The sequence below is a fragment of the Mytilus edulis genome, unplaced genomic scaffold, assembly GCF_963676685.1.
Source record: "Mytilus edulis unplaced genomic scaffold, xbMytEdul2.2 SCAFFOLD_295, whole genome shotgun sequence".
In the NCBI taxonomy this organism is placed as follows: Eukaryota; Metazoa; Mollusca; class Bivalvia; order Mytilida; family Mytilidae; genus Mytilus; species Mytilus edulis.
Window position 1 is genome coordinate 28515 of NW_027269112.1, and position 17704 is coordinate 46218.

The 17704-nt window shown below is 33.6% G+C and overlaps 1 protein-coding gene across 1 annotated transcript; it reads right to left on the bottom strand.

Annotated features, from left to right (window-relative positions):
* Window positions 1-12014: 12014 nt before the first annotated feature.
* Window positions 12015-17209, bottom strand: LOC139509580 (ankyrin-1-like; the record flags this gene model as incomplete). The annotated part of the gene is given in 1 exon segment (XM_071296195.1): window positions 12015-17209. A coding segment is annotated over 1 exon segment (1803 nt). The 3' UTR covers window positions 12015-14741.
* Window positions 17210-17704: the final 495 nt, after the last annotated feature.

Sequence of the window (17704 nt, forward strand, 5' to 3'; positions counted from 1 at the left end):
TCATGATGAGCACTACATGGCACCATACAGTGTTACTATTGTTGATGTCTGCCCGTCATGATGAGCTCTACATGGCACCATACAGTGTTACTATGATTGAGGTCTGTCCGTCATGATGAACTCGACGTGGTACCATTCAGTGTTACTATGATGTAAGTCTGTCTGTCATGATGAGCTCTACATGCCACCATACAGTGTTACTATGATGTAAGTCTGTCTGTCATGATGTGCTCTACATGGCACCATACAGTGTTACTATAATTTAAGTCTGTCCGTCATGATGAACTCTACATGACATCATACAGTGTTACTATAATTTAAGTCTGTCCGTCATGATGAACTCTACATGGCATCATACAGTGTTACTATTTTTGAAGTCTGTCCGTCATAATGAGCTCTACATGGCACAATACAGTGTTACTATTGTTGATGTCTGTCTGTCATGATGAGCTCTACATGGCACCATACAGTGTTACTATTTTTGATGTCTGTCCGTCATGATGAGCTCTATATGGCATCAAACAGTGTTACTATTGTTGATGTCTGCCCGTCATGATGAACTCTACATGGCATCAAACAGTGTTACTATTGTTGATGTCTGCCCGTCATGATGAACTCTACATGGCACCATACAGCGTTACTATTGTTGATGTCTGCCCGTCATGATGGGCTCTACATGGCACCATACAGTGATACTATGATTTAAGTCTGTCTGTCATGATGGGCTCTACATGCCACCATACAGTGTTACTATGATGTAAGTCTGTCCGTCATAATGAGCTTTACAAGGCACCATACAGTGTTACTATTTTTTATGTCTGTCCGTCAAGATGAACTCTACATGGCACCATACAGTGTTACCACTTTTGATGTCTGTCTGTCAAGATGAACTCTACATGGCACCATACAATGTTACTATTGTTGATGTTTGCCCGTCATGATGAGTTCTGCATGGCACCATATAGTGTTACTTTTGTTGATGTCTGCCCGTCATGATACGCTCTAGATGGCACCATACAGTGTTACTATTGTTGATGTCTGCCCGTCATGATGAGCTTTACATGGCACCATACAGTGTTACTATTGTTGATGTCTGCCCGTCATGATGAGCTCTACATGGCACCATACAGTGTTACTATTGTTGATGTCTGCCCACCATGATGAGCTCTACATTGCATCATACAGTGTAACTATTGTTGATGTCTGTCCATCATGATGAGCTCTACATGGCACCATACAGTGTTACTATGATTCAAGTCTGTCCGTCATGATGAACTCTACATGACCGATTACAGTGTTACTATTGTTGATGTCCCCTCTGTCATGATGAGCTCTACATGGCACCATACAGTGTCACTATGGTTGAAGACTGTCCGTCATGATGAACTCTACATGGCACCATACAGTTATACTATGATTCAAGTCTGTCCGTCATGGTGAACTCTACATGGCACTATACAGTGGTACTATGATTCAAGTCTGTGCGTCATGATGAACTCTCCATGGCACCATACAGTGTTACTATGGTTGAGATCTGCCAGTCATGATAAACTATACATGGCACCATACAGTGTTACTATTGTTGATGTCTGTCTGTCATGATGAGCTCTACATGGCACCATACAGTGTCACTATGGTTGAAGTCTGTCCGTCATGATGAACTCTACATGGCACCATACAGTGTTACTATGGTTGAAGTCTGTCAATCATGATGAGCTATACATAGCACCATACAGTGTTACTATGATTCCAGTCTGTCTGTCATGATGAACTCTACATGGCACCATACAGTGTTACTATTGTTGATGTCTGTTTGTCATGATGAGCTTTATATGGCACCAAACAGTGTCACTATGGTTGAAGTCTGTCCGTTATGATGAACTCTACATGGCACCATACAGTGTTACTATGGTTGAAGTCTGTCCGTCAAGAGGCACAGATCAGTGTTACTATTGCTGATGTCTGCCCGTCATGATGAGCTCTACATGGCACCATACAGTGTTACTATTGTTGATGTCTGCCTGTCATGATGAGCTCTACATGGCACCATACAGTGGTTCTATTGGTGGTGTCTGCACGTCATGATGAGCTCTAAATGGCACTTTACAGTTTTACTATTGTTGATGTCTGCCCGTCATGATGAGCTCTACATAGCACTATCGAGTGTTACTTTTGTTGATGTCGATGAGCTCTACATGGCCAATTACAGTGTATCTGGGGTTGATGTCTGCCTATCATGATGAACTCTACATGGCACCATACAGTGTTACTATTGTTGATGTCTGCCCGTCATGATGAGCTCTACATGGCACCATACACTGTTACTATGATATAAGTCTGTCCATCATGATGAGCTCTACATGGTACCATACAGTGTTACTATGATGTAAGTCTGTCCATCATGATGAGCTCTCCATGGCACCATACACTGTTACTATGATTAAAGTATATCTATCATGATGAGCTCTACATGGCACCATACAGTGTTACTTTGGTTGTGGTCTACCCGTCATGATGAGCTCTACATGGCAAAAAACAGTGTTACTATTGTTGATGTCTGCCCCTCATGGTGAGCTCTACATGGCACCATACAGTGTTACTATGATTGAGGTCTCCATGTCATGATGAGCTCTACATGGCACCATACAGTGTTACTATTGTTGATGTCTGCCCTTCATGATGAGCTCTACATGGCACCATGCAGTGTTACTATTGTTGAGATCTGCCCGTCATGATGAGCTCTACATGGCACCATACAGTGTTACTATGGTTGAGATCTGCCAGTCATGATGAGCTCTACCTGATATAATTTGGAAGCCTTTATTATATAACTAAGCAACAAGCCACGTGTGCTGGTAAACATACTTGTAATATAATGCTCGAGCTAAGTTATCAATACAAATACATATTGCAATACGTTGCACTCTTATCTGATATGACTATCAACACAACACGTGCATGAAATCTGAACGATATATTAATATTTATGAATAAATGAAAGTTACACATGGCGCTATAATTGTAATTCTAATGCAACAACGTTTGTTACGTTCATTTTGATTGGATAACGTCACTTTCTTACATGGCATCAATTGACAATTGATGCTATGGGACCTACGCGCAAGCGCAGACGGCATAGGACAGATTTTAAATACATGTTTTAACGTTGTTTTCTGTCAGTTTCATTAGAATGGAGATAACAATATTGTATTTTAAGCTCCAACGGCATCAATTTGGGATTTGATGGTCGCAAATACCCGTTTACTGTCTCCGCTAACGCGTCGCCAGTAAACATAATTTGCGACCATCAAATCCCCAATTGATGCCGTCGGTGCTTAAAATACAATACAGTTATCTCCTAACTCGTGGTAAAGTATGTCTGTCATGATTTCACCCAAAAATTCGATCAGAAAAATTGTTTTATGTGGACAAACAGTCTTACAGTACATTAAATGATGTTTATCAGTTAGTAGATACATTTGTCTTTTGAAATGCAACTGTCATGTCGATACCTAATAAAGCTATATGGTGATTTGTCGGTTTTCAAAGAGCTAAATTCACATCGCGACATCCTCACAAGTGCGTATATTTTCACGATTAATACAATTAAGTGTCGTACAGGGAAGATAATTTTAAACAAAGTAGAATCTCTGTTAAATAAAAAAAAAACAATGTTCATGTAATGGTCCTTAGTACTATCATAAAATGGAATAGAAAGGATACTGTGAATCTATTCGTGATAATGAATTTGTGTTTAGGGTTCAGTTGCAAATATTACACGTATATCCGGACGATAACGTGTTACAAATATAAATCCTATTTTGTAGTGCTATAACAGTAGTCTCAGTTGATCCTGATTGACGTACTAAATCCCACGAAAGCCAATTGTCCAGTCTTCGGTTTACAGCCATGCCATTTCGCATTCATCTCAAAATCACACATTTTATAGATCATACAAGTAAGAGGTTTAGCTAGCTATAAAATCAGGGTTTCTAAATAAGAAAATGTCTGTACCAGGTCAGGAATATGTCAGTTGTTATCCATTCGTTTGATATGTTCGAGCTTTTGATTTTGCCATTTGATTGGGGAATCTGTTTTTATTTTTCCGAAGATTTCGATATTTTTTTTCATTTTACGTTTTGCTTAGTAACATATATCTGCAAAATTCTTTGTAGCATAATCAACTTCGTCTGAAAAACGTTGCTTTTAATAATGACACTTTTGTTTGTCTCGACATCTGTTCTTCTTTTCTATTTTTTATTCTCTCTCTTTTGTGATGAAGTGATGACTGTATTGTCTGGTATAACTTCTAATAGTAAAATATAATCAAATGTACCAAGAAGTGATCTAATTGATATGTCCCATTGCGTGCAAGAAACTTTTTTTTCTTGAATACTATTCCTTTCCCCCTCATCTTTTGTGATGAAGTAAAGACTGTACTGTCTTGTATAACTTCTAATCGTTAAATCTTCAAAACTGACCAGCATGACAGAAATGCTTGCATATATGGACCAGGCATTGTCAAAGGAAGATTGGAATTGACTTCATATCGGTAAAGATCTGAATTATGGTTTTACAGATTTTGTCCCAAAAGTACTGTGGCGTTCGCCTTTGACATATAGCCCAAAAAAGCATCAAGTGTACAGCCGTAGTTAAGATAAATGCTACATGTATCTCCAAATTTGCCATTTCCAAGGAATACGGGTGAATGAAAAGATGACCCTGCGTGAAATACTTTTTGAAATTTTGTGTTGATCTGTTATGTCTGAACTTTTTATAACTTACTGCACAGTTTGGGTTTTGTTCATTGCAAAGGATGCATATTGTATTATTGACTTAATGCAAAAAGCATTTTTTGTCCAAATTAGAAGGAGCATACAGGTCTTCATCTTGAGTCCATCACTGTATTTTATTCAGAAAATAACTAAAAATGATTAGATGGCAGGCTAAAGCCCATATATAGCTCTCAAATTGACCTACAGTTTTCAACCATACAATACCTTCTTATTTTCATTGTGATAATAAATTTACGGAGGAAGGAAATAAAAACATACTTATAACACTAATACATAATTTCATTCGAATGATCTTATATTAATAATTATATCAACAAAAATTCTTATATTACAATATACACAATACATATATATCAATAAAAAAAGCAAAATAGTAATAATCAATATATATTTTCACTGAAAATCCAAATTTATACATAATCATTACATTACATACAACTTTCAGAATCCATTGATCACAATAGTTTTAAATTGATACCAGGAATTCATCTATAAGCTCCAGAGCCTGAGTTGCTCGCATGACAACTTTTAAATTTGATATGGTCTACATATGTACCTAAACTAATCATATAGAGACCCTATTTTTTTAAAGGTTATAACCCTATAGGTATTGGATAATACTTAAGAGTACACAGTAAGGTCCTAAAATTGAAATTCAAATGATATTAAAGAAGGAATTTAATGAATGTATCAGTGTTTAGGTATAAGGAGTTTCTCAAAAATATTTAAAGCTATGATTTTGAAAACAAATTTCCTACAGTGACGATTCTCAAAACAGTTGTACCTGTCATAATGAAAATAATTTCCTACAGAGGAATTACTCTGAAATATTAAAAGCTGCTACTTTAAAATAGTGTTCTACAGAGGAGATTACTCCAAAAATTGATAAGGTTGCCATGTAGAAATACGTATATGGGAACTACTACAAAAATGATAAGGTTGCCATGTAGAAATACGTATATGGGAACTACTACAAAAATGATAAGGTTGCCATGTAGAAATACGTATATGGGAACTATTACAACATGGATAAGGTTGACATGTAGAAATACGTATATGGGAACTACTACAGAAAGCCAATTTAAAACAATGTCTCCCTACCTAGACATACGAAAACTGTTCTGTATAAAAAAAAATTATGTAGTTACATAACTCCAAAAGAGTAAAGACAGACATCTTTATATTTGACAACACAAGTAAGTCATATGTAATCAATGCATATCATTCTTTAATAAACAGTTAAAAAGTAAAGAAAAAGTCGACAAGAGACGATGGACCCAGAATCATGACACAGTCTAATATTGCTTTAAAACTTGGGCCAAGTGAGATAAAAAAAAAATGTGTTTTTGTACTTTGATAAGGATTTATAACACAACTAGTAAAACATGAAAATCATTCTGTCACTGTCACAATCAGACTTGGGGTCAGTAACATTAGAATGTTATTAATTAAATTATTAATTGCATTGCAAAAATGATCAATTACACTAATTACATATTACACAGTTTTTGAAATGTAATTAATTAAATTACAATTACTTTACTAAAGAAATTAATTAAATTACAATTGCTTTACTAACGAAATTATTAAAATTACAAATTACATTTTATCCTAATATTTTTTAACAATATTAAACATGTATGTATAATGCATGTGTAAAATACTCACGTAAGCATAGTTAAAGCGTTGTATTTGAAAATCATTAGTAATTTTAATGTTTTGTCATTTAGTCTTGGCATCTTTCTGGTCTGAACACTTTGACAGCAATTCCAAATAGTCTTTGACAGGAGCTAATGTGGCAGATATTGCTTGATCAGAATAGGGGTATTTAGATATCTCAGAAAAAAAGTAACTTAATCAAACATAAATAAAAAATAATCGATAAATTAAAAATATTTTTTTACTTTAAAAAATATTTAAACATCATATAAATAAAGAAATCATCAATAAATTAAAAATAGTTTTTTACTTTAAAAATATTAAAAAGTATGTCTGTCACACTATTAATTTTTTTCATTTGTACAAACGTTGTATATAATGTCTAAATATTAGCATTTTTTACTACTTAGATAAAATACACGTAATAGGGGAGATTGTCCCTGGTCATATTAATCTGAAAAAATGCTGTTTGTTATGACAGCTGATAATTTTGATTTTCAAAATCCTTTGTGTAAACTAATTTGACTAAATGATTCATTGATTTTGAATTCTAAATGAACTGTATAAGATTTTTTCACACATTTTTGTGAGTTCTTGTTTTAATAACAAGGTGATTAATAACTTATCAATCTTTTTAGCTAAAGATCTTTCTAAAAAAACTAAACAACACTAATACATGATTTTTTTTTTATTAGAAGACTTTTCAGAAAAAAAAAATCTGTAGGTCAAACACATATTAATATAAAAACTTCAGCATGAATTACAGACTTCATATACTAAAAACGTATGTGATATCAATATTTGGAAAATAAATATAATTTTACAATTTATATAATGAAACATAAATCCTTATCATAAACACCATAAAAGTACGTGCACATGATGTAATACAAATGTAATTCAAAAGTAATTGAGCTGTAACTGTAATTAATTAATTTACCATTACATGTAATTAAAAAATTCTCAATTACACATTACATTAAATAACAAGGAAAATTGCAATGCATTAGACTAAATTACCATTACATTTGCAATTACCCCATCCCTGGTCACAATGAAATAAGACTTAACAATTAGAATAAATATATGTTCTGAGGGTTTAAGGTTACTTCATATCTTTCAATAAATTTTTGGAAATTGTCTTGCAAATATAAGACAAAAATGATATAAAAAATATATGATTTACAACATGTTGAACGATGGTGGAACAAATTCAAGACGACACAAAAATATGTAAAATAGGTCTTTTCTTTGACATTCCGGAGTTTTGGGAATGTATTCGTTAAAAATCATCGTTGTGTGTCAATGGGTCCCACTGTGTGTGCTTGTTTTTTTATTGTTTTATTCTATTTTGTGTGGGGGGAGGGTCTATTTGAACAGTGTTCACAGTATTTCTAGTTCATTATATAAATTCAGTTAAAGCATTAAGACGATCTAAAAGGGCGACGGGCGTATCATGCGCTCACGGTCGGCAGCTCTTTATTTTTGTTATGTTGTGCTGTTTGTTAAACCACTATTTCATTTTAGGGAAAGGGTTGATATCATCCAAACAAGTTTAAACCCATCACATCCTGTATGTACATGTCCAGATTCAGGAAAGTGGGATTCAATGGTCGTAGGTTGATGTCTGTTATGTTTGTTTTTAGGTCATGGTTTTGTTCATAAATCACGTCATTAGTTTTCTCGTTGGAATTGTAACCTTTTGTCATCTCGGGGCCATTTGAAATAACTAACTATACAGTTTAGGTTTCACTCATTTTTGAAGCTGAACGGCGACATATTGATGCTAACATATACGTCATTTGTTCTCTGGTAGATAGTTGTTTCATTGAAAATCATACATGTTTTTTTTTATATTTAGACAACAGACTGATGACGCGCATGACAGAGAGAATGATCGGGTTAGGGTTAGGGTCCGACAAAAAGGACCCAGAAAAAATTATATATGCTCCACGCATAGCCGAGAACAGCACATTTCAAGTCTTTGAACCTGTTTTGACTCGACCTCACATTCTCCCATACAAGACGGCAAGCACACTAACACTTGACCACACAAGGAGGTTCTTATGACACCGAATCATATTCACTCGATACAAACAAAATCAAATTTGGATTTTTTTTGTTGTTCTTCATTTGAAAGTTACACTGATACCTTCAGGAAAACAATACACCACCAACAATTTCAGTTTATTGATAACCACTGTAAAATTGACAATTGATCTCTAAAATACTAGGGATTTTTATCTCTCAAAAAGAACTTTTACACCCCAGATAGGTTATTCATTACTCAATATATATTGTCCTGAAGCAAAGCCTTTCCCAAAGGAGTATGTTCGATAAGGTCCTAAAATGGCCCCTTTTTTGAGCGTAAATTTCAAATTCAGATTTATCGACCAATATCATGATAAATTATAGCTAATACATTGACTAGCTAGGATATAAACAATTTTGTTGAAAATGTTACGTTTCTGCGTTTCATTATGACGTCACAAGTTGTACTCATGTTGATTTTTCACGAAAAAATCAATGAAAATTTCCATACATTATTGGACAGGAAACATAGAGCGCATACGTCGACAACAAAGATCTTTTAAAATAATGTTTGTGAAGACATTTCACATGTCTTATTTGAATCTTAAGCTTGTCGACGCCTGCGCTCTATGTTTCCTGGTCCTTCATTTGGTTAAAATCTAGCTGATTTTGTCAAATTTCACCAAAATCCCTTATGTTGACCTTTTTTGGATGTAAAAATCAACGTGTTAGAATTAAACTTTAATAAAAACAGTTCTGTTTAACTTTCTAACATGTCTTTCAGGCAACTTAAAACATTTATTGTCTTGTAACTATGAACTTTATAATTGGGGCCAAAAATGGCCCTTACCGAACTTACTCCTTTTCGTGAAGATAGGACATTTGATTTACAGATACTTTAGCATCAGGAAACAATTAATATTGCCACAATTTCAGTCGACTGTGCCTTATGGCTTTGGACTTGTACATACATTGGGCCGTTTAGTTTTTGTCTCGCCGTCGACATTCGTCGCAGTATGCGAGACATATGTATTACTATCCGGCGGTGTAAACTATATGTGTAAAGCTTTATATTTTAGAAGGTACAAGACCTGGATGCTTCATATCTTTTATGTAGATACCTTATGATACGAAGTTCCTGTCTGTCATATGTCCAATGTCCTTGACCCCATTTTCATGGTTCAGCGACTGCTGGAAAACAAATTTGAGTTTTTTTGTCATTTGAATTTTTCACTTATTATAAGTAATAGGATAACCATATTTGGTATATGGGTTTCTTACAACGTCTACATGTCCGTCAGATAGGGTTGACCTGACATCGACCTTATTTTATGGATCAGTGATCAAGGTTAAAATTACGTGATTAGGTCCGTTTCTCAAATACAATAATCGGTAGGTTAACTGTATTTGGTGTATTGAATGACTGTAATGGGTACTTGTTAGACTGGCAGTTGTCATCTGACCTTCACCTCATTGTCATGGTTCATTGGTTTAATGTTAAGTTTTTTGTGTTTTGATCTGTTTTGCAAGTACTATAAGCAACAGGTTAACTATATTTGGTGTATGGAATCGTTGTAAGGTGTACATGTCTGTCTGGCAATTATCATCTGACCTTGACCTCATTTTAACGGTTCATTGGCCATGGTTAAGTTTTTGTGGTTGGGTCTGTTTTTCAAGTACTATAAGCAATAGGCCAACTTTATTTGGTGTATGGAATGGTTGTAAAGTGTACATGTCTGTCATGAATGTATCATCTGACCTTGCCCTCATTTTCATGGTTCATTGGTAAATGTTAAGTGTTTTTTGTTTTGTCTGTCTCTCAATTATCATAAGCAATAGGTCAATTATATGTTGTGTATAAAAAAATTGTAAGGTGTATATGTCTGTTTGACGGCATTTATTTGACCCGAGTTTCTGTGATTTCTACCAAATAACAACCGTCAAAACCTTCATCTTTAAGACTTTCAACATAAAATCAATGGTCAGTAAAGCTGGCGAGACATTAAAACGTGAGTACTCTTGTTTGTTTGAAATATAACATTGTTTATTTATGTCTGAACCTTATACAGCTTACTACAGTTATAGGTTTTGCTAATTGTTGAAGGCCTTATGGTGATCTATAGCTGATGACATATAATGTTGGTATCTATGGTATAATAGTCTCATTGGCAATCTTATCACATCTCCATATCTTTATATTAGTTACCTTAAACTCAATATAGGCCTCGAAACTTGCAGTAGATTTACAGACACTGTAACATTACCTATCAATCCTAAAATCAGTACAGTTTTCCCAACGGAGCAATATCAAAACAAGTTGTGTGAAATAATTATTTTGGATTGACATATTCTGTCCCTAGGAAAACTGGAAAGCTGACTTCCAGACATCTTTTATGAAATGAATATAATAAAGCCAAGTTGACTTTTGTAGTTAAAGCTGTTATCCTAATGCTAGCAAGTAAAAGGTTTGTTTGGCCTACTTGCTTTGTTTGTATAAAAGTTGGTTGCAATACTCCGTCATCTGTTATCCTAATGCTAGCAAGTAAAAGGTTTGTTTGGCCTATTTGCTTTGTTTGTATAAAAGTTGGTTGCACTACTCCGTCATGTTAATTGCACAATTTGTCATTATGAAATGTAAACTGCAAAGACGAAATGATGAATGCATTCTCAAAATCTATAATATTCACATTGAATACTGTTCAATTCAAACGTAGAAGACAATAACTATCAGCAGTTGTCTTTTTAACAAATTAACATATATTTAAGTGGATAAAAATACATAAAATACTGATAAATGATTTTATTATGATTATTTTTATATCATCAAAATATATTTCTATATTACAATATACAATTCAAACAGTAATAAATGGTAAAAATAATTGTTACTGGAAATTCATAATTCTATTACTTGAGACTTATCACAATATATAGATTGATTTTGCTGTAACTTACAAGGAATTAATTAACTATAATAAACTTGAGTCTGCATTGATTACATGGCATCTCTAGACAGTAAAACTTTAATGTGGAACATTTCTTTACCAGGGGAATTTATCTAAAACTGTCATAGTAATGGTATATATATTTTACTGCACCAGAAGCTGTCATATTGAAACTTGTTTTTCTAAAGATGCATTTCTCTGCAATGTTAAAAATTAGGACAAATTTCACAAAAATTCGAAAGAGAAAAAAATACTCCTCAGTCATGAACATTTCAGTAAATAACTTATAAACAATTCTTGCAGTAAGATTTTTTTTTGAAACAGCCGCTGCAATTTTTGAAAACAGGATCATACAAAAGTGATTTAACAATGGTGTTAGCTGCCATGTTAAAACTTTATGAGGTTACTACAAAATGGTTAAAAAACTGGCAAAGCAAGTAAGTATCATACTTTTTTTGAAGCAGGGTGGTTATACACAGCATTCAGTCTTACTACTTTCATAACTTCCAGAAGAGATCAAAGAATTTGAAACAAGAGTGCACACACTGAAAAGTCTTTCCTGCTTTACTTATTATTTTTATATGATTTGAATTTATCCAAAAAAACTTCTTTCCTTCATTTCTGGTCATAATTTCAATTCAAATTTCCAATGGAGTTTGCAACCATAATAACCCATTTAAATACATTATAAAAGTCTTGAAATAGAAAATGACATACAATCAAAGCTAAAAATAATTTACCTTAATCAGCAATTTTAACTTATTAAGATAGTATATTCTAAAAATGAATTGACAGCTAATCACCTCAAAACAATACAAAAATTCTTTATACATAATTTAACAGCAGTGTAAGGGCGGTAATTCAAAATTCATCGGACCATGACGACGTAATATCATTATGTGGTCGTATAAAAATGCATACAAAATTAAGTAAAAACTCATTCAAGGTTTCAAATAAAATCATCTTTCAAAAGCTGAAAGGCAATAGACGGAAAGACAAACAGACAATGGACCCAAAGTGATGACAGATCTTACATGGCCTTCCAGGCCTGCTGTAATACATTATTATTTCTTTAGCATATATAGATCACTGTTTTTTCTTCTTTAGAATGTATGGTTATTACGTGTCATAATAATAAGTTCTTGTTAACAGATTAAATACAACATATCTATCTTGCAATTATACAGTTCCCCAACATCCAAACAAAACAAACAACATAGGGGTTTGTCAAGTTAGCAAAAATATAGAAAGGAATACATACATAAGAGAGAACACGAAACAAACATTTATAACATACACATAAAATGGTAGTCTATATTTGTATACAGAACATAAAACACGAATCAATGTAACAATACAAATAAAATGGTAGTCTATATTTGTATACAGTACATAAAACACGAACAAATGTAACAATACAAATAAAATGGTAGTCTATATTTGTATACAGTACATAAAAGTATGTCATACAATCAGTAAAATGAGAGAAAACACGATTCTACATAACAATACAAATAAAATGGTAGGCTATATTTGTATACATACAAAAAGAAAATATGGTATGATTGCCAATGAAACAACTCTTCACAAGAGACCAAATGACACAGAAATTAACAACTATAGGTCACAATACGACCTTCAAAAATGAGCAAAGCCCAAACCGCTATATATAACTGCACCATCTAACAATAAATGTACAATGTCATCATGTCCCACTTCACATGCAAAAAATAATGGTGTTGTTCCATCTTCTTTTGTCATGTTGATGTTAGCAGTGTGGTTCAGAAGACAACGGAATATACCTATCCCACCAATAATACAGTAAAATGTTGAATGTTTAACATGAGAAGCAAATTAGGCAATGATATGATTGTAAATTTGTCTGTCCATTGTAATTAATTTCGCCATTCAAAAAGAGTTTTACAAGTGACTTATCACTTGTTTTCCAATACCTGTATTGTATTGATGTACGTATTTACTTATTTGTTTTCTGAATTGAATATTGTTACACTAAATAAGACAAAAAATGACCTGGCTAATCAGGCAGAAAGAAATGTGAATTTAGAAATCAATGAAGTAATTAAAAAGAATACTAAGTAACAATAGAAATACAATGTGTACTAAGTGTGGTACAGTTTTTTTCATTGGCATCAACACAATATTTTTACTGCATTTGAATCTAAAATGTTTCTTCTATTCCTTGTAATACAATTAAGATATATATTCACGTAATGTGAAGCTTAACTGCATGTGTAGAAATAGAGAGAATATGATGGGATGAATTTCAGTAAATATCAAACATAAACAAACACCTAACAACCATGACAACAATAAAATAAAAAAAGGTGTTTTTGTCATCTGCTGCATGATAGTTACATATCATAACAAACCACCGACTAAAGAACAAGAGTTTAAAAAAAGACATTTAACATCCCTTGCAGGGTTTTTTTTACATGTCACAAAGAACCACTGACAAAAGAACAAGAGTTAAGTTTAACTTTCTTCTTTCTTTGTGTGATTTTTAACATCATTACTATAGATGTATGTCCATTATCTGTTGCAATGGTTAACGGAGATGCCCCGTTTAGTCTACAAATCTGTGTATCTGCTCCTTTATCTAACAATAAACATACAATATCTTCATGTCCTACTTCACATGCATACAATAATGGTGAGGTTCCATCTTCTTTTGTAATGTTGATGTTAGCATTGTAGTCCAGTAGACAACGGACTACATCTAACCTACCCATAAAAACAGGCAATGTGTAATGGAGAAGAACCAGCGTCTACATCAAAGACATAATCTATTGACTTCTTACTGATATAATCTGCTACATGTGTAATGCTTTCTCTAGAAAGCTATCACATAATCCTTGTTTATATTCATCTAATGTTTGGGACCATTATTTAATGCATCTGTAATTTTTTGTTTACTATGGCCACAAATATTACAGTCAGCATTGTTCTCTAACAGTAACTGCATCATTTCTACATTTCCATTCCATGTACTGAAATATAAAGCATTACCTCCATCATATGTCTGGGCATTAATGTCTGGTTTATGTTTCATTAACAGCTGTACTATACTGATATTGTTACTAGTACATGCACTGATCAGTGGTGTAAAACCTTTCTTGGTACATAGATCAACATTAGGATTCTTTTTTAACAGTAACTTTACTATATCAGTATGTCCTTGCTGACTTGCCACGTACAGAGGACTCCAGCCAATCTTGTCACATAGATCAACATTAGGATTACTCTCTAACAGTAACTTTACTATATCAGTATGTCCTATCTGACTTGCCTTCTACAGAGGACTCCAGCCAATCTTGTTACATAGATCAACATTAGGATTCCTCTCTAACAGTAACTTTACTATATCAGTATGTCCTTGCTGACATGCCACGTACAGAGGACTATAGCCATCCTTGTCACATAGATCAACATTAGGATTCCTCTCTAACAGTAACCTTACTATATCAGTATGTCCATTATTACTTGCCAGTAACAGAGGACTATAGCCATCCTTGTTACATATATCAACATTAGGATTCTTCTCTAACAGTAACTTTACTATATCAGTATGTCCTTGCTGACTTGCCACGTACAGATGACTACAGCCATCGTTGTCACATAGATCAACATTAGGATCCTTCTCTAACAGTAACTTTACTATATCAGTATGTCCTTTAGTACTTGCCCAGTACAGAGGACTATAGCCATCCTTGTGACATAGATCAACATTAGGATTCTTCTCTAACAGTAACTTTACTATATCAGTATGTCCTTGCTGACTTGCCACGTACAGAGGACTCCAGCCATCCTTGTGACATAGATCAACATTAGGATTCTTCTCTAACAGTAACTTTACTATATCAGTATGTCCTTGCTGACTTGCCACGTACAGAGGACTCCAGCCAATCTTGTTACATAGATCAACATTAGGATTCCTCTCTAACAGTAACTTTACTATATCAGAATGTCCCTGCTGACTTGCCATGTACAGAGGACTCCAGCCATCATTGTTACATAGATCAACATTAGATTTCTTCTCTAACAGTAACTTTACTATATCAGTATGTCCTTTATAACTTGCCTTGTACAGAGGACTTATACCATCCTTGTTACATAGATCAACATTAGGATTCCTCTCTAACAGTAACTTTACTATATCAGTATGTCCTTTATAACTTGCCTTGTACAGAGGACTCCAGCCATCATTGTTACATAGATCAACATTAGGATTCCTCTCTAACAGTAACTTTACTATATCAGTATGTCCTTCCTGACTTGCCATGAGCAGAGGACTATAGCCATCCTTGTCACATAGATCAACATTAGGATTCCTCTCTAACAGTAACTTTACTATATCAGTATGTCCTTCCTGACTTGCCATGAACAGTCCAGTAACCCCATCATCTCTACACTGATCCACATCCACACCATTATGTAAAATCCACTGGACTATATCAGTATAACCAGTATAACAAGTATATACCAGTGGAGTATTACCTGATCCACAGTCCTCCTTTGGTCTCACTGTATCCTTGGTACTGGCTAATATTACTTGTTGTGATTTATCTAGTTGTAGTAAGTACTGTATTAACTTTTGTCTGAATGATGATACGTTCATAGTATTGTTAGTGAATACAGCTGACACCTTTCCTACTGACCAGTCCTTTATAAACTTTTGTAAATATGATTCTAAATAATCATCTGGTATTTCTATAATGAAGTCTATATTACTGTTCTTGTCATCTGGTGACTTCTGCCAGATAAAACGTTCATGTACTAAATCACTATCACCATGGTGTATTAAACATTCTATCATTTTCTGACCAAAGTAATGAGCAAGAAAGTCAAACAGTTTATCATGTAGAGTTTTATAAATACCATTCTGTTTACAGATAAATGTACCATCTAGAGTGTCAAGTGCTTTCTTTAGTTTTGCCTTTGGTATACTGTTGAACTCACAAGCCTCACATGTGTCTTTTATGATCTGTCGTTGTTCATCTGTCATTTTACCTTGGAACCATTTCTCATTTAGCTGATTATTAAAGAGAACACATAAAGCAAGACTACATATTTTATAGTTTCCCTTCATCACCATGCTCACTTAACCTGTCTAGCTCACTTTTATAGACATCAAAAGGATTTTTGAAATATTCTTTGACATCTACATCTTCTTTTTTTGTGATATAAGGAACATAAGAGTGGGAAGAAATCACATTTAGAAGATAAATCATCAATGTCTGTCATGCTTGTACCAATATAGGTTTTGGCTATATTTGTTTTCTCTACAGATGTAAGACATAACTTATCTGATATTAAATTACATTCACAGGATTTAAAAGGTGATAATACATTAAACTTATCATCTTTATAAACTTGTAATCTACAAGATACAATAATCTTACAACATTTGTCTGCAATAATTGTGTTAATCACAGGTAACAGTTGTTTTCAGTTATCAATCTGTTGTTGGTTGGCAGTGAAATTTCCACAAATATCATCTACAATGAAGACGGTCTGTTTATCAGGCTGATAATAATCTCTAATGTCTGTTGGTGAGTACACTGGTATTATAGTGTATCCTTCCTTCTTTAAAAGAAGTGATGTGTGTCCTTGCAATAAATGATTTTCCAACTCCTGATGGGGCAGTTAATGTCAAGCAACTTTTATCCTGTAAACGTTCCATGACATAATCACTGGCTCTTGTATTCACAAACATCTTATCTTTCTTTTCCCAGTCTTCTATTTGTTTTTTTATCAGCTCTGAAAAATATATTAAGTGTAGCTAATTAGAAATAAAATAAATGGGGAATGTGTCCATAGGACACAAGATGCTTGCATATCATATAAAGTTACAAAGGGACAACTGAAGAAAGGTAAAAGTGATGCTACCCCAATTTGTTATTGATCTGAGTTTTGTAGTAATAAGTATTGTGTATAAGTTTCGTAACATTTGGTTGAGGCAAACTTAAGTTAGAGAACTGAAACAAAAATTCAGCAAATTTTCCTTTTGTAAAGGGACATAACTCTAGAACAGTAAAAGTGACACCACCAAAAATCAAACTTGATTTGTATTTTGTAGTTATAAGTATTGTGTATAAATTTCATAACATTTATTTGAGGCAAACTAAAGTTAGAGAACGGAAACGAAAAAATTAGCAATTTTTCATTTGTAAAGGGCCTAACTCTAGCACGGTTAAAGTGACGCCTCCAAAATTCAAACTTGATCTGTGTTTTGAGGTAATAATCATTGTGTAA